At 39.3% G+C, this 22848-nt stretch overlaps 1 protein-coding gene across 1 annotated transcript; it reads left to right on the top strand.

Annotated features, from left to right (window-relative positions):
- Window positions 1-108: 108 nt before the first annotated feature.
- LOC135638058 (probable serine/threonine-protein kinase PBL11) lies at window positions 109-3479 on the top strand. The gene is made up of 7 exons (XM_065151010.1): window positions 109-759; window positions 1317-1753; window positions 1934-2281; window positions 2444-2582; window positions 2654-2790; window positions 2885-3008; window positions 3117-3479. The coding sequence occupies exons 2-7, from the start codon at window positions 1526-1528 to the stop codon at window positions 3425-3427; spliced, it is 1287 nt and encodes a 428-aa protein (XP_065007082.1). The 5' UTR covers window positions 109-759; window positions 1317-1525; the 3' UTR covers window positions 3428-3479.
- The last annotated feature ends 19369 nt before the right edge of the window (window positions 3480-22848 follow it).

The raw sequence follows: 22848 nt of genomic DNA on the forward strand, positions 1-22848 counted from the left end.
GAACTAAGCTTATCCCGCTCATCACTCTCGTGGGTACGCATTTCTGACGTTGGCATAAGCAAAGGTGTCTGATTTAGGGCTGGGGATTTCACATCACATTGATTGAGAAACGCAATCGTTTCTGTGCCACTTGTTGTTTTACATTGTTCTTCCTTGGTATACGTACTACTTGGCTGCCCAGGAAGAAATTGGGAGGCCTGAACATGATTTGGACGAAGAAGGGAATGAGATCGCGGTTGATGCTTGCTGCTGCATCATATTCAGGTAATTGCCAAAGAAAAAAGAGAGGTGGACCCCTATTTGTTTAGTTCCTCCTACACCAATCAAACAAAGAGAGCCCCTACTTCTTTACCTTGTAATTTTGGAACGGTGTTACCATCTCCATCTCCATCTCCATGTCCATGTCCATGATCGAAGGAGGTTTCGACACCCTTCCAAGGCGACGATACAATACAGCGGCCTTGATGCTATCCAATGTCGGAGGTCGCCGGAGGAACCGTCCCACCAAGCTATGGCTCCAAGGCCGTCGCCATTCGGCAAGTTGGGCATCGTCGAACGCCAAAAAGTCAGACGAGTCACTCTTGATCCTCTTAAACTTTGAAATCAGAGAACACCAAAGAGTTCACCGGAGAGGACCGTCCCGCCAGCACCTGAGCCCAGGTGACCGGAGCACGTAGAGACGATCTGGCCCCTGTATACTTTTCCTGGAGACCTCATCCATCCACCCACCATGGCAACCGACCTCTCTCGCAATTTAAGGTACTAAGTCTGTACAAACCAGGAGCCCAAATCTTGATACGAGCTCGCTCGAGGGTGAGTCATTGATTAGTTTGGAATTAAAAAGTCCTAAATCAGCCAGGAGTTACGATTCCTAAACCCAGTAGGAGTATCGACTCCTAAACCAAATCTTGATAGGAATTAAAAAAAGTCGTAAATCAGATAGATAGGAGTTAGTATTCCTAATCCCAGTAGGAGTTGGGAGTCCTAAACTAAATACGAGTATGATTCTTAAACGGTTCGGGACTCGGAGATTTAACACTATAAATAAAAAAAGTATAGTCTCCCCCAAACCCAAACGAGTACAACACCAAATCAAATCGGATTGAGAGAGTGGAGTCGGAGTGTTCCTTCAAAGTTGTTTAGGTATGATCTTACTTTTTATTATTCATTATGGTGTTTCTTTCTCCGCACTTGTGTTTTACTTTCTTTACTATCTCAATTAATTTTTGCCATTTTGAATCTGTTCTGTTCTGTACATAATTTAATCGTATATTCTTTATTCTGACACATATGAAATTATTATTATTATTTTTCAGATTAGATATCGTTTGGGATACCACTGGCATCAATAGTTTTAGCGATCACAGGACAGATTGCCAATGTCGCGCAACTCGCGGGACTTGATGCTGTCCGCCTCATCATCATCATCGTGGAGGCCGCTGCGAATGCACGAATCCTGAAGAAGAATTGTCGAGAACTGTCGGATTACTTGCAGCTCATTGGCCATCTCTTGGAACCACTCGACATGTCGGATCTCAAGACGTATCCTGAGACGAGAGCGGTATTGGAGCGACTGGAGAATGTTCTGAAGAAGGCCTACATTCTCGTCAACATTTGCCAGAATCATAGCTTTCTGTATCTCATGGCCATGGGGTGGATGCTTGAGCATCGGTTCCAGAAGGTAGAAGCGGAGATAGAACGGTATTTGAGGCTTATTCCGCTCATCAATCTCGTGGACGTCCAGCGAGCCAAGGTATATACGCATCTCTATATTCTACGATGTGTTATTATTTTATAATTTTGTGTAGTAATTTGAACTTTCATTACCCAAAAAATTAATTTTCTAAGTTCATCTTCTTCGGAGTCCCAATCAAATTTAATTAACAATGCCTTTTATTTTGTTTTTGTTTTGTTCCCCTCCTCTCACAAAAAGGCCAACCACAGAATGGGAAGTCTACTTTGCTCTAGAGTCGAAAATGCATTCCTTGGGATCTTCAGACGCACCAATAGGCTTCAGGTAGAAAAACCAGCAAGAAGTGGACTTGGACTTGGAGTCGAAACAGCAGCAGGAACGGGTGGTACCGGAGTCGAGGTCGATGCCAACCCAGACCTTGAGACCTTCCCGCTTAGCCAATTGAAGCGTGCCACAAGGGACTTCTCGCATGGGAACATTGTCGGGGAAGGAGAATTCGCAGTCGTATACAAAGGTCGGATGGATGACAAATTCGTTGCTGTAAAGACATGGAAGCTAAACACCAACGAAGGGTTACAGGAGTGGGTGGTGATTCCCTAGACTTGACTTGACTTGACTTTCCAGCCAATATAACGACTATTTGGTCCCCTGTTTTGCTTGCTTGCTTACTAATTCGATTTAATATTCTCCTTCTGATTTGTGTGCTTAATTAATTTCTTTTGTTTCCTGTTTCTTGGGGGTGTTGCGCAGAACGAGATGAACGTTTTGCGGAAGCTGTCGCATCCCAACCTCATCAGGCTGCTGGGCTACTGCAAGGAAGAGAACGCCGCGTTCCATCTCGTCTACGAGTTCATGGCTAACGGGAGCTTACAGGATCATCTTCTTGAGAGTGAGTATTATACTGTATTCTGATATCCGCGCCAAAGAGAAATCATCTTACAGGATCATCTTCTTCAACAGAAGGGAAGCCACCGCTCTCGTGGAAGCTGAGAATTAAAATAGCAATCGGTGCTGCTCGATGTCTTCGTTTTCTACATAAATCGAACAAGCGCATCATCCATCGGGACGTGAAGCCCTCGGTCATCCTGCTTGACTCCGTATGTGATCTTCTCTTTTACGCACGCTTTGTACAACAATCTAATTTCTCTGTTAAAAATGGGGTGCCCTCCCTCTATCTTTGTTCCCTTGCAGGACTTCAACCCAAAGCTTTCCGGCTTGGGTTGGTCATTGTCATTGAAGGGCCATTGGCGGCGCCATGTCTCAACGCATGTCTGGGGCACACCTGGATATTTGGACCCCCGGTACTTCACCACTGGTAAGCACAACTTATTTATATATCATGCTCCAAGATAGCATATTACGTGTGTGTTACTCGCCGCTGCCATTTAATACGAGTGAGTGTCTCTTCTCCTTGATCAATCAGGTCATCTGGACGCGAAGACGGACGTGTATGCATTCGGGATAGTGTTGCTGCAGATGCTCACTGGTCGGAAGGTGTTCGATCCTGATCGACCGTGCGCTGAACGCCACTTGGCACAGTTCGCCAAGCCCCATCTCTCATCGGATGCCAAAGAGCTAGCGAGTCTAATGGACCCCAAACTCAATGGGGAGTATCCACCGACGGCCGCTTCTCGACTGGCCCGAATCATCGAAGCATGTATCGAGAAGGAGCATAAGCTCCGACCAACCATGAAGGATGTTGTGAAAGCCCTCGAGAAGATTGACGTCATATAATTCTGTAAATATTGAAATAATATTCAGAGATCGTACTTGCGGCTGGAATTAGATGAATGGTTCCACATTAATTAATACTGCCAAACATATATTTCTTCTTTTTTTTTTCCTTATTTACCACTACCAATATTTAAAATAATATATAACGGGAACTCCAAACAAGCCTAACGTTTCTACATCATATCTCATCCACCGAGATCATCACAAGACGGACGGAGGCTGCATCCGTCATCCTCATCCCAAGCAACTAAAAGTCAGGCCAACAAATCGGTTTATCAACAATTTTAACATTCTTCCACATGGTTCATATATCGCAATAATATAAAATGGTGATGAATGATAATATTTTATATGATAAAAAAAAACTCTTAGTCACATCAAAATTCATTATTATATAAAAGATGCAATACGTGAATCATAATGGTTGTATCCAATTCATTGAATACTTCATTCCACTCCATATATTAATTACAATGCAAAACATTCTCTAAATGAGCACTTCATAAGTCAATTACTTAAGAATGTTTCTCAATCATTCAGGCTACAAACTTTATTCATGCATACTTTATGTGCAAAAAATACTATTTATAAAGTTAAAAATAATTTATCACATCAAATACTAGATAAACTAATCATCTCCATACGCTCCGCATAACCTTTTGTATTGCATTCTCGACAAACATTTTGGTCATGAGATTCACAATCACTAGCTCAATGCTAGCATGATGAATATCTACTTCATGCTTCTTTACGATATTTTATATTGATGTGCTTATTGTATACAACTTTTGCTTTCATCATTCTTCGAAAAAATATACACCGATTGATTGAGTTGTCACAATATATCTTTAGAAGTTGACTAATTGAATCGACAACTCTTAGTCCCGAGATAAAAGTTCTGCAACCCTATATCGTAGCTTCACAGGAACCAATAAATTTTGCTTTCGGTTGAAGTTCTGCAATCATAATGCCTATATAGTAGCTTCACAGGAACCTATAAATTTTGCTTTTGGATGACAGTTCTGCAACCATAATGCCTGCCTATATTTGTAGCTTCACAGGAACTAATTCAATCGACAACTGTTAGTCCCGAGATGAAGTTCTGCTTTTGGATGAAACAACTACATTTTGCTTGTTGGTTCTCCATGACACTACACCTCTGACTAATATATATATATATATATATATATATATATAAATAGATTTTTTAGTGTTCACAAATTACCTTAAGTTGATTAGAATGTCTATAAGTTAGCATTTAATCTTTGTTCCTTATGATTTTCTTTGCATAAGATTTGTCTTGGTCTCAATATCCTTATTTTAAATTCTTCTCATCTATTAAGTTTTAGAAATATCATTGACTCTATACCAATTCATCCAATAGTTACTAATCCAAAAATCAAGTCTTTAAATTAAATAAATATTTTTTATTTTTTTATAAAATAATCTCAAAAATTTATTTATAAGCCTTTCACTTTAATCAAGCCTTGAAAATTCTCGAATAATGAACAGTAATATAATGAAGTGTTAGGATAAAAAAGACACTAAGAGGGGAGGGCTGAATTAGCGTAGTAGATAAAATCAATAAATTTCAATGATTTTGAAAAACTTCATTCGATGAAATTCTAAGTTCGATAAAAACCGTTAGTTAGACTCGAATAAGTTTGCAAGTGAATAGAGAAGAGGGGATTGGACAATTTGTAATGAAGTAAAGTAAAATGCAGTAAAGAGAATAAGCAGTAAGAAAAGAACATACCAGAGTTTATAGTGGTTCGGTCGTTGTGATCTACATCCACTTCCGATTCCTCTTCCGTTAAGGTCATCGATGTCCACTAACGGTCTTTCTTCAATAGGCGAAGACCAACCACCTCTTTATAGCACTTTCTCCTTTTCACGGATTTAGGAGATAACCCTTACAAGCCTCACACCTCTTCTTGAATGATTACGAAACTAAAGAAAGAGAGGAGGAGGATTCTTTCACTTTTATAATACTTTTACACCACAACACTTAAATATTTTTCCACACTTAGATATCACTTTGTTACCCTTTCATATAGAAAAGGGTGGGGTATTTATAGGCCCCAATGATTTTAAAATTGGAACAAAAAAGTGTCTCATCCCGGGTTTCTGAGGTACTAGCAGTACCATCGCTAATAGTACCATCGCCTGACAGTAATAACTATCGATGGTACTATCGCTCAATTTGGACGATACCACCACTCAGTCTGGGTGGTACCACCGCCTAGACCACCTGGGAGATTGCTCCCTGGGAGGTTCCACCACTAGATAAGATCCAACAACCTAGTTGGGCCTTGAATCTAGCCCAAACTAGTCCAATTACGAGCCCAATTGGTCCTTAATAGGGTTAATAAGATTACCTCCCAAACCTAACCCTAATTATGTACTAATTATATTTTATAAGACATACACTAAATAAAACATGCCCGGTAAATCTAGGTTTCTTCCGACGAACTTCCGACAATCTTTCAGCGGAATTCCGACGTTCTGCCAGCAATCTTCCAGCGGACATCCGACAAGCTCTTGGACTTCACGACGATATTCTTGGCGAGTTCCGATGAGCTTCTTCTCGGTCAATTCCGATAGCATTTCTGATAAATCTCCAAACTTCTGAAGAACTCTGGAACTCCCAACGAAATCTCGATCTTAACTTTGGCACTTCGTTTTGCTTTATGCCTTGATCACTATTGTAGTTAATGTTAGGTGTGAGTCGATACTAAGAGGGGGGGGGGGGGGGGGGCTTGAATTAGTGCAGTAGTAAAAATTACGTCGGTTCAAAATCTCGTTGTAATTAAACCCATTTCGGAAAATGTTAACTTGAAAGCATATGGAAGAGTGTAATGGATGTAAAGCAAGTAAAGAATAACAGTTTACAATAAATGTAAATTTCAAGAAGTAATTGCAAACCGAGTTATAGTGGCTCGGTCATCGTGACCTATATCCACTCCACCGATTCATCTTCCGTCGAGGCCATTAGCATCCACTAACGAACTTCCTTTAATAGGTAAAGATCAATCTCCTTCTTACAACTCTATCCTCCTTTTGCTGGCTCGAGAGAGAACCTTTACACCCCCTTTTTACAAAGCTTCCCTCACACTCTCTCTTAGAATTATCTCTAAACTTTAGAATGAGGGACTCTATACTTTATAAGGGCTTTTAACTCTAGAAACACAAAGTTTTTATTCACTTTTCTTGCCGATCTATGTAGGAATAGCTAGGGTATTTATAGACCCCAAATGACTTTAAATATTGGAGCCAAAATTCAAATCCCTAAAATTTCGGGGTACGGGCGGTACCACCGCTTGCAGCCTGACACTGGATGATACCACCGCCCTGTCTGGAGGTACCACCACCTAGATGACTATGTCTAGGCGGTACCACTGCCCAGACTGGCGGTACTACCACCTAACATAGTCTCGGAGACTGTGCTACGATGGTGCCACATATTGGGTCAATGTTTGGGCCTTTCACTTGGCCCAACACAGTCCAAACTTGGGTCCAACTGACTCCTAATTGGGTTGGCCCAATTCTTTCCTAATTATGCGCTAACTATAAAATTTAAGGCATACAATAAGCTAAATAAGTTTGGTAAGTCTAGGTTTCTTCTGTTGAGCTTCGGATGATCTTCCGACGAACTTCCGATGATCTCTCGACAATGTTTCAACGAACTCCCGGCAAGCTCTTGAACTTCATGACGATCTTCTTGGTGATTTCCGATGAGCTTCTTTGGCAAGCTCTTGGACTTCTTGATCAATTCCAATAGAACTTTCAATGAACGTTCGGACTTCCGACGAACTCTCAAACTTCCAACGAAATCTCGTTCTTGACTCTGGGACTTCTTTTTGCTTTATGCCTTAATCACTATCATAGTTAATCTTGCACAATTAAAACCTACTTCGATCTTAAACAATTATTACAAAGCTTGAATCATGTTGTTCGATATGTCATTGGTTCATCGATGCTTCGTTTAATTCTTCGGTGCATTGTCCTCTCTTGTAGCATATTGCCCAATCGGTCAGTTGACCTCCACAACTCTGATTTTTTGGTGTAATTTTTACTCTTTTTGGCCAAATGCCCTAACCTATGGCCCGAAGCCTTCTGCCGATACGTTGACAAATCGTTCGGCTCGACGTCTAATCTTCTGACATATTTTTCTCCGGCTCAACATGATTCTTCCTACTTTAATTACCTCTCCCTGATCAAAGCTTCCCGCGTCACTCAAAATACAGATCAAATCATAAACACTATCAATTGGTTTCATCATCAAAATCCGATATTCAACAATCTCTACCTTTTTTATGATGATAACCAATTGATTGACGGAGTTAACCTTAACTCTCAGAGTTTAAACAAACTCCCACTATCAATGTGCCATATTGATAGAAACTTTGAAATCATAGTATTTCAACATTGCATGCAACATGAGTATTGAAATAACCAATTTATCACATTATTGCATGCATCATAAAATCATGTATAATCAAAATATCCAAGTATATTATTGCATGCATGATTATCATCATAACTTCTCCCCCTTTGTCATCAACAAAAAGGAGAAGTGCAACTTTCAATTTTTAAAGATATGCAAGTTTTATAACATACAAGCAAACAAATTTAAAGATGTGCAAATTAGGATATTTGCTTTTCTTTATGATGTTCAAACTAACATGTTTTTGAAATACACAAGATAGCATCATTTTTTCATTTTCTTAAAACGTGCAAGCTAGCAAATCTTTCTCTTTTGAGATGTGCACACTAGCAATTCTTTCTCCCCCTTTGTTATTGGCAAAAAGAGGGGAATAATAATACAATGGTACAATTCATCAATTTTTAAATTTTGATAAATGTAAAGTATCAATTTTATTTCAATATGTTTGTGCATTATTATAGTTTTAAATTTACACATGCATAATTTTAAAACCCTACATTTCATTCTTACTTCATGCATGATACAAAAAATAAGTCATTACTATAGGCATATCATACATAATACTCGAGCATTCATGATATATCATTTCAAATCATAAATATTTCAAATCATGATGGTATCAAAATGTCAAATTATATTACATCTTATTATGAATGAGAATTCTCAAGATTTATATAAAAAATCTCCTCTTAAGAAAATACCAAGAGGTATCGTAAGAGGACAATTAATGAAAAATCTTAATTCATATAAAGAGAATCTTATTTTATCATGATTTGATAAATATTCTCTTAAAAGAGTGAATCATACGTGTATCAAGAAAGATGTTTCATGTTGAATATATCACAAGTCGTAAATACGATAAATGATTTAGTTGAATATATCATCTCATTAGTCATATGAAAATAGATCCAAAATCATCATCAAAATTACTTTTTGAAAAATTCAATGAAGGCAACGTAGATAGATTCATATGAGAACTTGATTCATGCATAATGTCTCAATTAAAACAAAATAGTTATAATTCCGAAAAATTAATTATTCATCTACAAAATTTTCTTCTTTAGTGAATGATATGAAGAAGCATAGGAGATTAAATACAAGATCTTGATTCACAGAAAAATCTTAAGTATCAAATATCGAGAAATCAAGATCATGAATTGGATTATTTTCCTCTTTAGTAAATGGTAAAGAGAAACATAAGAGATCAAATAAGAGATCCTAATTCATAAAAGATTTCATGTTATAAATCTCAAGAAATTATGATTTTGATAAAACTCATTCAAATTCAAATCATTTTCATAGTCCAAGAGATTCATAAAAGCATAATATACATGGAGTCATAAATCATTGATCAAAAAATCAATAAGATAGAGATGTTTCATTTTAAGTTGTTTGTTTCATACAAGCATGCCTTTGTCTTTTTATTCCAAACATGCATCAACGTTTAGAATCGAAAAATAAATTTTGTCATAAAAACTATCAAGATAAAAAAAAATATAACACATTAAACATAAGGCTTCTTCAAACAAGAGATTTGATTCATCATTTTAATTCCAATGATAATTCATTTTTCTTTTTATGTGTTTCATTTTATGTGATTGATTTCATATAAGTATGCTCAAGCTTTTCGTATGAAAACCATTCATCATGTTTAAAACCGAAAAAGCAACTTTCATTGCGACAAAGATCAATAAGCCATGAATCACAAAAAATCATCAAGCATAACTTCAAAAGCCATGCATCATCATAAAAAATAAATATGGAAATCATCAAGATACTTATTATTGCTTCTTTAAAACATACATAGAATTAATATTTTTAGGTATACAAGCATTAGATTTATATCTAACATTTTATTGCATTATCATAAAACATATAATTGTCATGATCTTTTTCAAAATTACTAGAAAGATAAGCATGATCCTAAAACTTTTAACATTTTTATTACATCATTAAACATGTAATTTTTAAAAAAAATTATATTTTTTTAAAACTAAATTAAAAACAACTCACGATGAATATCAAGTAATTTCGAAGTAAACTAAGGGGATATTGATTACCTCGTTGTAGAAAGTCGTTAAAGCGTAGTTTGCTACCTTGCCTTTGTTGGTTTTCTCCTCATCTTCGGATAAGCTTGATTCATCCCAGAGTGCTTTCTTCTTCTTGTGTTCATAGCAAGTAGTTACATTTTTTTAATTTAATTTTATTCTTTAATTCTTGTTTTAATGAACTTTTTAAATTTTATTATGAGAAGTTCAAGGTCATCATCATCATCACCTGAGTCATCACTTAAGTGGTATTTTATTGTTCGAAGTGTCAAATCCTTCATATTCATTGGAAGGCAGTTCTTATGTTCGTCAAGTGCATCATGAGTAATTTCATAGGTCCTTAAGAACCCGATAAGTTCTTCAAGTGAAAATTTATTTAAATCCTTTGTTTCTTGTATTGCCGTTACTTTTGATTCCCAATTTTCAGAAAGAGATATTAAGATCTTGTTAATGAGTTCAAAATTAGAAAAACATTTGTTAATGTTAATATCAAGAGCACTAATAGGGGGGGGGGGGGGGTGAATTAGTGTAGCAGAAAACCTTCTATGATAAAAATCGCATTCATTCGATAAAAGTGATTTCGGTAGGAAAGCCGATTCGTAAATCACTTTAACTTTTGATTAAGCGAGATGCAGTAAAGATATAAGTGCAGTTTGTAGTTATGGTTCAAATCAGATAGTAGGCGTAAACTGAAATATGATATTTGTACGAAAAAACTGATTTATATCTAAATACTGATTCGTAAATCACTTGATTAAGCGAGATGCAGTTAAAGCAAGGATATAAAGGTAGTTTGCAGTTATGATAGAAATCAAAACGTAAACGCAAACTGAAATATGATGATCGTACGATAAAACTGATTTACGTCTAAACGCCGATTCGGAAAGTGCAAAGCTTGAAAACCGATCGTATATGCGCAGAAAGCAGTAAGCATTTGAGGAGATTTGCAGTAAGGATAAGATGCTCAAAGTAAATGCAAACCGAGATTTAGAGTGGTTCGGTCAATCTTGACCTACTCCACTTTTGGCTTCCTCCACCGACGAGGTCACCGACGTCAACTAGAGGCCTTCCTTCAATAGGCGAAGGCCAACCACCCTTTTACAGTTTCACTCCTTTTGATGGGCTTAGGAGACAACCCTTACAGAATTTTCTCTCCTCTCTTTAAAGATCAGAACTTGGAAGAAAAGAGAGAGAAGAACTTTTGGCCTTTACAACAATTTTGAGCTCTAAGAATCACAGAATAAGATTAGGATTTCGGTGTATGTTTTTTACCTTTTAGTGCTGAATGGGTGGGGTATTTATAGGCCCCAACCCAGTTTGAATTTGGAGCTCAAAACTGTCAATTCCTGGAATTCTAGGATCTGGCGGTTGCACCGCCTGGCAGAGCTCGAAGACTGAGCCTCTGGGTGGTGCCACCTCTGTCAAGGGCGGTTGCACCTCCTGCCAAAGCTCGAAGACCGAGCTCAGGTGGTGCCACCACCTGACTGGGGCGGTTGCACCGCTCAGCCAGAGCTTGGAGACCGAGCCCAAGCGGTGCCACCTCTTGGCTGGGGTGGTTGCACCGCCCAGTCTCGCTCGGAGACTGAGCCCAGGCGTCGCCTGGCTTGGGCGGTTCAACCGCCTAGCAGAAATTAGGGTCCGAATGAGTTAATCCATTCGGCCCAATTTGGGTTTTTCAAGGGCCAAATTCCCCCAAGATTAAGTTAATGGGATCACCTCCCATTTCCAACTTAATCATTATGCTAACTATGATATTTCCTAAGACATTTAGTGCAACTTGCTCCGGTGCGTCAATCGCTTCTTCCGGCGAACTTCTGTCGATCATCCGATGAACCCTCGGTGATGCTTCTGCGGACTTCCGGCAAACTCCTGGACTTGCGACGATCCACTTAGCGAGTTCCGACGAGCTTCTTTGGCAAGCTCATGGACTTCTCGGATTTGTTCCCGCAGAACCTCCAATGACTGTCCGAACTTCCGTCGAACTCTCGAACTCCTAACGTGATCATTGTCTTGACTCCGACGTAACTCCTGTTGCATATCTTATTTTTATCGTAGTTAATCCTGCACACTTATCTCAACATATAGATTAGATAACAAATGACAATTGACTTCATCATCAAAATCCGAGATTCAACAATCTCCCCCTTTTTGACGATGACAATCAATTGATAATGGAGTTAATCTTAACTCCCCCTGTCTATATGCCATACTTGAGATAAGTCATTATTGAATTGAAAACCTTTGAATTCAAGAGACATATTGATAAGGTAAAATCATTTAAACTTATCAATACTCCCATCATGATTCCCATCATGATGTTTCTCTCTGAAGATGATGTCAAGGCTTGACATTCATTTTCAAATTTTACATAACAGGTTTGAATGATGGTAATAGTAGCAATTCATCATATTGTAAGATATCAATATGTAAAATAGAGAAGTAAGATTTTGATATCATTACATGATACAAACAAGGCATAATGCAAATTATAGCAATCATTGCATCAATTCATATATCTCTTGGTGATGCAAGCATGGTATTAATACTCATATATTTCTCCTCCTTTGTCATCAACAAAAAGCATGGTAATTGTGATAGCAGGAGAACAATAAGCGAATTTTGAGCATAAGTATGATAGTTGTTCATGCCTTTACATGTTATTTTCCAAGCATATAAAGGAAAGCATGATACATAGATTGCTTTGAATACTTCTTCCTTTCTATTTGTTATAATCATTTTGCATGAAAGAGGAAGGCTATTTATGATTTTACTTTGAGTGAAGTTAAAATCGATGATAGATTAAATCATGCTTCATTTTTACAAGGATCAAGATATGTATGTGAAACAAATCTTTGCAAGTAAAAACATTGTCATCCATATTTCAAGATGGAATTTATAAACAGGAATCATTTCATCAAATCCATTTCAGAAAAATATTTTTCATAAGTGTATGAGAAAATCCGATTGTTATGATACCAATTGTTAAGCGAATCTGAAAATGAAATTAACACTTTCATGCATTCGGACAAGACTATGCTATTGATTTCCAAATACAATCATCAAGACAAAACATGCTTATTGTTATGGAAATTTTTGTATTCAACACATAATTTCCAACATGTTATTTAGGCATGTAATGGCAATCAAGTGATTTGATCATTCAATAAAGTCCGAAAGATAATTTTAACTAGTTTATGTATTCGGACACATCAACATTCCTAATTCTCTTCTTATGAAATCAAATTGTTCTTCACTTAGAGGTTTTGTAGAAATCTCAGCTAGATGATGTTTAATATTATGGCAATATAATAACATGACGCATCAACTGTATTGGTATATCATTTTCTCAAATCATATTTATAATGGAAACCAAAACATTTAATTTCAATGTAAAATCCGACAGTGAGTAATGAGATTAAATAATGAGTGATGTTCATAACTCTGCTCACAAACAAATACATCAGGTAACCATATCAAAGATCAAGGCATAGGGCATTGTGATGAGTAACATAAAGAGTTTACAATAACAATAGGTGATTGTGTTCATATATACACGTACAAGCTCATTCAGGAGGTGGAAAATTAAAGTGCATAAATAAAGAGTCAAATTGTTGATGAATTTGCTGCAGCTCAGATAGGATTTGATCTTATCGATGTTCAAGTCGTTCTTGTCTTTGTTCAAATCGGTCCATCCGAATCCCAATATCTTCGATAGATGATGTACGAGCTTGCTCAAATGAATGTGTTTCCTCAAAGGGACAGATCGGAGGAGATTAAGTACCCCTAAAGACTAGTGTTTCCGGTTCTGGTTCAGGTTGAGGGGGATCGATTCTTCTAGGCATTCTAACCCAGTTACCGTTTCTATAAACACATCTTAATCGGTGAAGTAGATTTTTATTTATTATGCTAAACCTATCTACTTTTATTACTTCTTCTTCCGGTGGTATTGGAATATCGTAGGCTTTCAGTATTCTAGTGATTATACCACCATATGGAAGCATCATGTCTTTCTTAGATAGTTCTAACATGTTTTGCTGGATAAGATAACCAAGACAGATGTCATGTCCTTTCATGATCCAATACATAGTTCCTAATTCTAATTGGCTTACTTCATCATGATGGTATTGTTTAGAGAGAATGATGCTAGTTAGGATATGATGAAGTACCTTAGTGTTTAGTGGCAGTAGATGTTCACAACTTTTAGGAACAAATGCTAAGTTGGGATTGGCAAAAATTGTTCCTAAGGCTTCAACTTATGTTGTCCCAACAGTTTCATCATCCCATGATCCTCTAAAGTAAAGTCCTCTATTTTTTATGGGAATGCCTATCATGTCGTAAATGAATTTATCCGTAATGGAGATGTGTTGTCCTAAGAGATAGGTAGACATTCTTTCTTCTTCATCTACTTGTACATTGTTGTAAAACAATCTAACAAGTCTTGGATAGATGGGTTCACTAATTTGTAAAATAGGGAGTAGATCTAAGTTTGCAAACCATTGGATTGTCTCTAAGTCTCTTAGTTCATTTAAATCTACATGTTTTCCCTTATTGACACTCCTAAGTTCGAAAGAGGAAAACTTTTCAGCATGATATTTTGAATCGAAAAGGGTAAGATCAAAATCTTCCACTAATATCCTCTTCCCTTTGTCCCTTGAGGATCTTCTAGACCCCATAACTACTGCTATTTAAGAGGATAGTAATGAGCAAGAGTAAATGAATCAAAAATAGAATTTAAGGGGTTCTTAGAGAATACCTTAGTGAGATCTTCAATAAAAGGAGAGATTGTTAAACTTTTGCTTCAAAATGAGGAGTATTTGGGATGCTATGAGGGGTGAAATGGAGGTGGCGAAGCTTTGGAAGAGTAAAGAGGGGAAGGGAGTGAGTTGGGGTCGGTTCCACTACCGGCCCTAGCTCGAGTTAAGAAGAGGCAGAATTATGGGCGGTTGCACCGCTGGCTGGGGCGGTGCAACCGCTTGCAACACGTGACAGCCGGAGGTGCTACCTCCAGCTGGGGCGGTGCCACCGCCTACAGGCGGTGAGCACTTGTTCTGACTGCAGCGTGATTTGATTTGAATGTTTTTGACTTGAGAAGAATTTTCATTCAGAGCAATCAACTTTACTTGCGTAATTACGTAAGAATTTTCATTGTAAGACAAGAAATTTTGCATGATCAAGATAGATCTTGTGACGTGCATGCTCTAAATGTCGTGTACATGTTTGTGACAGATTGTTCAGGTTGGTAAGCCTTACAAGTTCATGACAAACTTAGTAAGTTCATGATATAGTTGGATTTGAAAGTAACGAACGGATGAAATCAATGAGTTTGAAAATCTAGAGGATATGTGAAGTGAGAATCATGGGTTTCCAATTCTAAGAGATCAAATAGGATTGTATCTATATCACATTTGTAATTTTAACCTTCTAATCCTCTTTTGTTATTTAGGCTAGAGAACATCGCGAGTTCTTTTTGGATCTCGGGTCATGAATATCGAGAATCCAAAGAGTAGGATATTTTTTCTTGCTCCCAGCTTAATATGTTTTATGTCTTTACAAGAAAAGATGATCTTTAGGTACCCATTTGCTTTTAGGTGCCTCAAAAATAGATCTACATTGTTTATCATGTTGCATAGAATTTATCATGGTTCCTTTAGGAACCCAAATTAATTTGTTTGGACTAATTTTCTTGAATGGACAATAATGCGTTTTGTGTCCAAGTTTGCAACAAAAGTTGCATTTGCTTTGGTGTCGAACATGTAAGATGTGGCATTTTATGAAGGTGGTTGGATTTTGGTGAGGACTTCTCACAAATCCGATTCCACCTTTTTTGGGAACATGACCCTTGTTTGCAAGGATCATGTTCAAGGACTTGCTACCAACCTCGAATTTCTTCAAGGTGTCCTTAAGTAGCAAGTTTTCATTTTGGAGAGTTTCTAGATCATGGCATTTTATGCATGAAACTAAACTATCATGATATTCAATCTTTAACTTATCGAAATTACAAGTAAGACTATCATGCTCCTTTTTTAGCAATTTGTATTTTCTACTAATAATGTTGCATTCATCAAATAAGTCATGGAAGGCATTTAATAATTCATCAAATGATAAATCTGCATCTATTAAATTCGTTACCTCCTCTCCGATGGCCATTAAGGCGTAATGAGCAACTTGCTTGGTGTTGGACTTCTCTTCTTCGAATGCGCTCGAGTCATCCCATGTTGCTTTGAGCGCCTTCTTCTTTGATGTTCTCTTTTAGACTTGGGGACAATCACTCTTGTAGTGTCCCGGCTTTTTGCACTCATAGCAAATAACTTGGTCCTTCTTGGGTTCAAGTTTATTTTTTGTGTCATTCTTAAACTTGTTTCTTTTAATGAATTTTTTAAATTTTCTTGTTAGAAGTGCCAAGTCATCGTCACAGTCCTCATCACTTGAGTTTTCTCTCAAGTGGTCTTATGAAGTTCTAAGTGCCATATCCTTCCTGTTCTTTGGAAGGATGTCTTCTTGCTCTTCATGAGCTTTGCAAGTCATCTCGTAGGTTATTACTGACCCGATTAGTTCTTTAAGAGGGAAGTTGTTTAGATCTTTCGCCTCTTGAATAGCAGTGACTTTAGGATTCCAACTCTTAGGAAGAGATCTTAGAATCTTATTTACAAGCTCAAAATCCAAAAAACTTTTTCCGAGTCTTTTTAGACCGTTGACGACATCCGTGAAACGGGTAAACATGTCGCCAATAGTCTCACTCGGTTTCATCTGGAAAAGTTCGAAAGAATGTAACAAAAGATTGATTTTTGACTCTTTCAATCTACTTGTGCCTTCGTGAGTCACTTCGAGTGTGTGCCAAATATCAAATGCGGTTTCACAAACCAAAACACGGTTGAACTCATTTTTATCAAGCGCACAAAATAAGGCATTCATAGCCTTTGCATTAAGAGCGAAAGCCTTCTTCTCCAATTCATTCCAATCGATCATTGGAAGAGAATACTTCGAAAATCCATTTTCGACAAGATTCCAAAGTTCAAAATCCATAGAAATAAGAAAGATCCTCATTTGGGTCTTCTAATAGGTGTAGTCCATCCCAATGAACATGGGTTGTCGTATAATAGAATGGCTCTCTTGGTTTCCGGCATATGCCATCTCTCTTAGGTTTTAATCCGTTTGAGAGGTAACCCCGCTCTGATACTAATTGTTAGGATCAAGAGCACTAAGAGGGGGGGGGGGTGAATTAGTACAGCGGAAAACCTTCTACGATAAAAATCGCGTTCGTTCGATAAAAGTGATTTTGGTAGGAAAGCCGATTCATAAATCACTTTAACTTTTGATTAAGCGAGATGCAGCAAAGATATAAGTGCAGTTTGCAGTTATGGTTCAAATCAGATAGTAGGCGCAAACTGAAATATGATATTCGTACGAAAAAACTGATTTATGTCTAAATGTTGATTCGTAAATCACTTGATTAAGCAAGATGCAATTAAAGCAAGAATATAAAGGCAGTTTGCAGTTATGATAGAAATCAAAATGTAAACGCAAACTGAAATATGATGATCATACGATAAAACTGATTTACGTCTAAACGCCGATTCGGAAAGTGCAAAGCTTGAAACCCGATCGTATATACGTAGAAAGCAGTAAGCATTTGAGGAGATTTGCAGTAAGGATAAGATGCTCAAAGTAAATGCAAACTGAGATTCAGAGTGGTTCGGTCAATCTTGACCTACTCCACTTTTGACTTCCTCCACCGACGAGGTCACCGAGGTCAACTAGAGACCTTCCTTCAATAGGCGAAGGCCAACTACCCTTTTATAGTTTCAATCCTTTTGACGGGCTTAGGAGACAACCCTTACAGAATTTTCTCTCATCTCTTTAAAGATCAGAACTTGGAAGAAAAGAGGGAGAAGAACTTTTAGCCTCTATAACAATTTTGAGCTCTAAGAATCACAGAATAAGATCAGGATTTTGGTGTATGTTTTTTACCTTTCAGTGCTGAATGGGTGGGGTATTTATAGGCCCCAATCCAGTTTGAATTTGGAGTTCAAAACTATCAATTCCCGGAATTCCAGGATCTGGCGGTTGCACCGCCTGACTAGGGAGGTTGCATCACCTAGCAGAACTCGAAGACTGAGCCTCTGGGCGGTGCCACCTCTATCAGGGGCGGCTGCACCTCCTGCCAGAGCTCGAAGACCGAGCTCAGGCGGTGCCACCGCTTGACTGGGGCGGTTGCACCGCTCAGCCAGAGCTCGGAGACCGAGCCCAAGCGGTGCCACCTCTTGGCTGGGGCGGTTGCACTGCCCAGTCTCGCTCGGAGACTAAGCCCAGGCGGTGCCACCGCTTGGCTTGGGCGGTTCAACCGCCTAGCAAAAATCAAGGTCCGAATGGGTTGATCCATTCAGCCCAATTTGGGTTTTTCAGGGGCCCAATTGCCCCAAGATTAAGTTAATGGGATCACCTCCCATTTCCAACTTAATCATTATGCTAAATATGATATTTCCTAAGACATTTACTACAACTTGCTCCGGTGCGTCAATCGCTTCTACCGGCGAGCTTCCGGTGAACTTCCGTCGATCATCCGATGAACCCTCGGTGATGCTCCTACGGACTTCCGGCAAACTCCTGGACTTGCGATGATCCACTTGGCGAGTTCCGACGAGCTTCTTTGGCAAGCTCATTGACTTCTCGGATTTGTTCCCGTAGAACCTCCGACGACTGTCCGAACTTCCGTCGAACTCTCGAACTCCCAACGTGATCATTGTCTTGACTCCGGCGCAACTCCTGTTGCATATCTTATTTTCATCGTAGTTAATCCAGCACACTTATCTCAACATATAGATTAGATAACAAATGACAATTGACTTCATCATCAAAATCTGAGATTCAACAGTTAAGAGCTTTTAAACCATTGACGACATTCGTAAAACGAGTGTACATGTCAACAACGATTTTGCTTAGCTTCATTCGAAAAGGTTTAAAATAATATATTAATAGATTTATCTTAGAATCTTTAACTCTACTAGTGCCTTCGTGTGTGATTTCGAGAGTGTCTCATATATCGAAAGTCGTTTTGCAAGTAGAAACCCGATTAAACTCAATTTTATAGAAAGCACAAAATAGAGCATTCATAGCTCTAGTATTTAGGGAAAAAGTTTTCTTCTCCAAATCATTTCATTCTTTCATTGGAATATAAGACTTTTGGAAACTACTTTTGATAATATTCCATAAATTCAAATCTGTAGAAAGCAAGAAAACTCTAATTCAAGTTTTCCAATAAGTGTAGTCCATCCTATTGAACATGAGAGGACGAATGAGAGAGTGACCCTCTTGAAAGCTGAAAAGAGCCATTTCTCTTGGGTGTTATAGGCCCCAATGATTTCAAAATTGGAACAAAAAAGCATCACATCCTAGGTTTCTGAGGTACTAGTGGTACCACTGCTAATACTAGGTGGTACCACCGCCTGACACTATGACACTGGGTGGTACCACCGCCTGATAGAGTCTCTGATACTGAGCTCTAGTGATACCATCGCTTGATAGGGCGGTACCACCACTTGACAAGGTGGTACCACCGTCTGGCAGTAATAACTATCGACGGTACTACCGCTCAGTTTGGGCGGTACCATCGCTTAGTTTGGGTGGTACCACCACTCAGTCTGGGCGGTATCACTGCCCATACCACCTGGGAGACCGCTCCCTAGGCGGTTCCACCGCCAGATAAGATCCAACAACCTAGTTGGGCCTTGAATCCGGCCCAAACAAGTCCAATTACGGACCCAATTGGTCCTTAATAGGGTTAATGAGATTACCTCCAAAACCTAACCCTAATTATGTGCTAATTATATTTTATAAGATATACACTAAACAAAACAAGCCTGGTAAGTCTAGGTTTCTTCCGGCGAGCTTTCGACAATCTTCCAGCGGACATCTGATAAGCTCCTGGACTTCACGACGATCTTCTTGGCGAGTTCCGACGAGCTTCTTCTCGGTCAATTCCGGTAGCATTTTCGATAAACCTCCGGACTTCCAACAAACTCTCGAACTCCCAACGAAATCTTGATCTTAACTTTGGCACTTCGTTTTGCTTTATGCCTTGATCACTATCGTAGTTAATGTTAGGTGTGAGTCGGCACTAAGAGGGTGGGGGGTGAATTAGTGCAGTAGTAAAAATTACATCGGTTCAAAATCTCATTGCGATTAAACCCGTTTCGGAAGATGTTAACTTGAAAGCATATAGAAGAGTGTAGTGGATGTAAAGCAAGTAAAGAATGGTAGTTTACAGTAAATGCAAATTGCAAGAATTAAATGCAAACCGAGTTATAGTGGTTTGGTTGTCATGGCCTGTTAGGATCGAGAGCACTAAGAGGGGGGGGGTGAATTAGTGCAGCGGAAATCTTACAATGATTAAAAACCAAAAGCTGCGTTCGTTCAAAAACTGTTATGATGCAAAAGCAAATTCTCAGTTTGTATCTAAGTGCAGTTTGCGTCTAAGCGCAGATTGCGTCTAAGCGTAGTTTTGCGTCTAAGCGCAGTTTACGTCTAAACTCAGATTTACGTCTAAACGCAGATTTACGTCCAAACGCAGATTTACGTCTAAACTCAGATTTACGTCTAAACGCTGTTTTATGTCTAAACGCAGATTTACGTCTAAACGTAGATTTACGTCTAAACGCAGATTTACGTCTAAACGCAGTTTTACGTCTAAACGCAGATTTACGTCTAAACTCAAAAACTTGTTTGTATACTTGCAGAAGGCAGTATGCAGTTGGAATCAAGATGTAAATGTGAACTGAGATCTGATGATTGAGCGAGGAAAGCCGATTTACGTCTGAATGCAGTTTTACGTCTAAATGCTGAAAATCGTTCGTAAAATCGTAGAGGACAGATTGCAGTTATCAATAGGATTAAAGTGTAAGTGTAAACTGCAAAGAAGCTCGTTCGTAAAAGCACGAAAAACAGTTCTGCAGAATCAAACGTAAACGTAAACTGTAATGTATGAAAATACGAATTTACGTCTGAATGCAGATTCGGAAGAACAACACTTGGAACTTGTTCGTGAAAGCGCAGAGAGCAGTAGTAATGAGGGAGGTTTGCAGTAATGATAAAGTGCTCGAAAATAAACACAAACCAGAGATTTAGAGTGGTTCGGTCAGCCTTGACCTACTCCACTTTTGGCTTCCTCCACCGATGAGGTTGCCGACGTCAACTAGGTGCCTTCCTTCAATGGGCGAAGGCCAAACTTCCCTTTTACAATTTCTCTCCTTTTGACAGGCTCAGGAGACAACCTTTACAGACCTTTCTCTCCTCACTTTACAACTGAAAACTTGAAGAACAGAAGGAGGAGACTTAAAGGCTTTACAACACTTTTGAGCTTCTTAGAATCACAGAAAAGATCAAGATTTCGATGTAGGTCTGTATCTTTTCAGTGCTGAATGGGTGGGGTATTTATAGGCCCCAACCCAATTCAAAATTCGAGCTCAAAACGATCAAATCGATCAAATCCCAGAATTCTGGGATCAGGCGGTTGCACCTCTTGACTGGAGAGGTGGCACCGCCTGGCAGAGCTCGAAGACTGAGCTCAGGCGATTGCTTCTCTCTGCCAGAGCTCGAAGACTGAGCTCGATGGTTGCATCACCTGGCAGAGCTCGAAGACTGAGCTTGGTGATTGCATCACCTGGCAGAGCTCGAAACTGAGCTCGGTGGTTGCATCACCTGGCAGAGCTCCAAGCTGAGCTCAGGCTGATGCACCTCTCTGCCAGAGCTCGAAGACTGAGCTCGGTGAATGCATCACCTGGCAGAGCTCGAGACTGAGCTCAGGCTGATGCACCTCTCTGCCAGAGCTCGAAGACTGAGCTCGGTGGTTGCATCGCCTGGCAGAGCTCGAAACTTGAGCTCTGGCGGTGCTACCTCTTGGCAGAGGAGGTTGCACCGCCCAGTCTAGCTCGAAGACTGAGCTCTGGGCGGTTGCACCTCTCGGCTGGGGCGGTTGCACCTCCCAGCCTCGCAGCCCTGGCGGTTGTACCTCCTGGCTGGGGCGGTTGCACCTCCCAACCCCACAGCCCAGGCGGTTGCACCTCCTGGCTGGGGCGGTTGCACCTCCTGGTGCAATCAGGGTCCGAATGGTTCACTCCATTCGGCCCACTTTGAATCTTTTCAGGGGCCCAATTGCCCCAAGATTAAGCTAATGGGATCACCTCCCATTTTCATGCTTAATCATCATGCTAACTACGATTAACTCTAAGACAACTTCTGCAGCTTTGCTCCGATGCGTCAATCGCTTCTTCCGGCGAGTTTCCGGCCAACTTCCGTCGATCAACCGATAACCCTCGGTGATCCTTCTGCGGACATCCGGCATACTCCTGGACTTGCGACGATCCACTTGGCGAGTTCCGACGAGCTTCGCTTGGCAAGCTTCTGGACTTCTCGGATCTGTTCACGCTGAACCTCCGACGACCGTCCGAACTTCCGTCGAACTCTCGAACTCCCAACGTGATCCTGATCTTGACTCCGGCGCAACACCTGCTGCTTGTCTTACTCTTATCGTAGTTAATCCTGCACACTTATCTCAACACATAGATTAGATAACAAATGACAATTGACTTCATCATCAAAACCCGAGATTCAACATGGCCTACATCTACTCCATTGATTCCTCTTCCGTCGAGGTCACCGGCATCCACTAATGATCTTCGTTTAATAGGCGAAGATTAACCTCCTTCTTACAACTCTATTCTCCTTTTGCAAGCTCAGGAGAGTGTTGAATCTCATATTTTGATGATGAAACTGATTGATAATTGTTTATGATTTAATCTACGTTTTGAGTGATGCAGGATGCTTCGATCAGGATGAGACAATTAAAGCAGGAAGAATCATGTTGGGCCAGAGGAACATGTAAGAAGATTGGACGTCGGGCCGGAGGATCGATCAACGTATCAACAGAAGGC

This window comes from Musa acuminata, chromosome BXJ3-5 (assembly GCF_036884655.1).
Source record: "Musa acuminata AAA Group cultivar baxijiao chromosome BXJ3-5, Cavendish_Baxijiao_AAA, whole genome shotgun sequence".
Classification (NCBI taxonomy): Eukaryota; Viridiplantae; Streptophyta; class Magnoliopsida; order Zingiberales; family Musaceae; genus Musa; species Musa acuminata.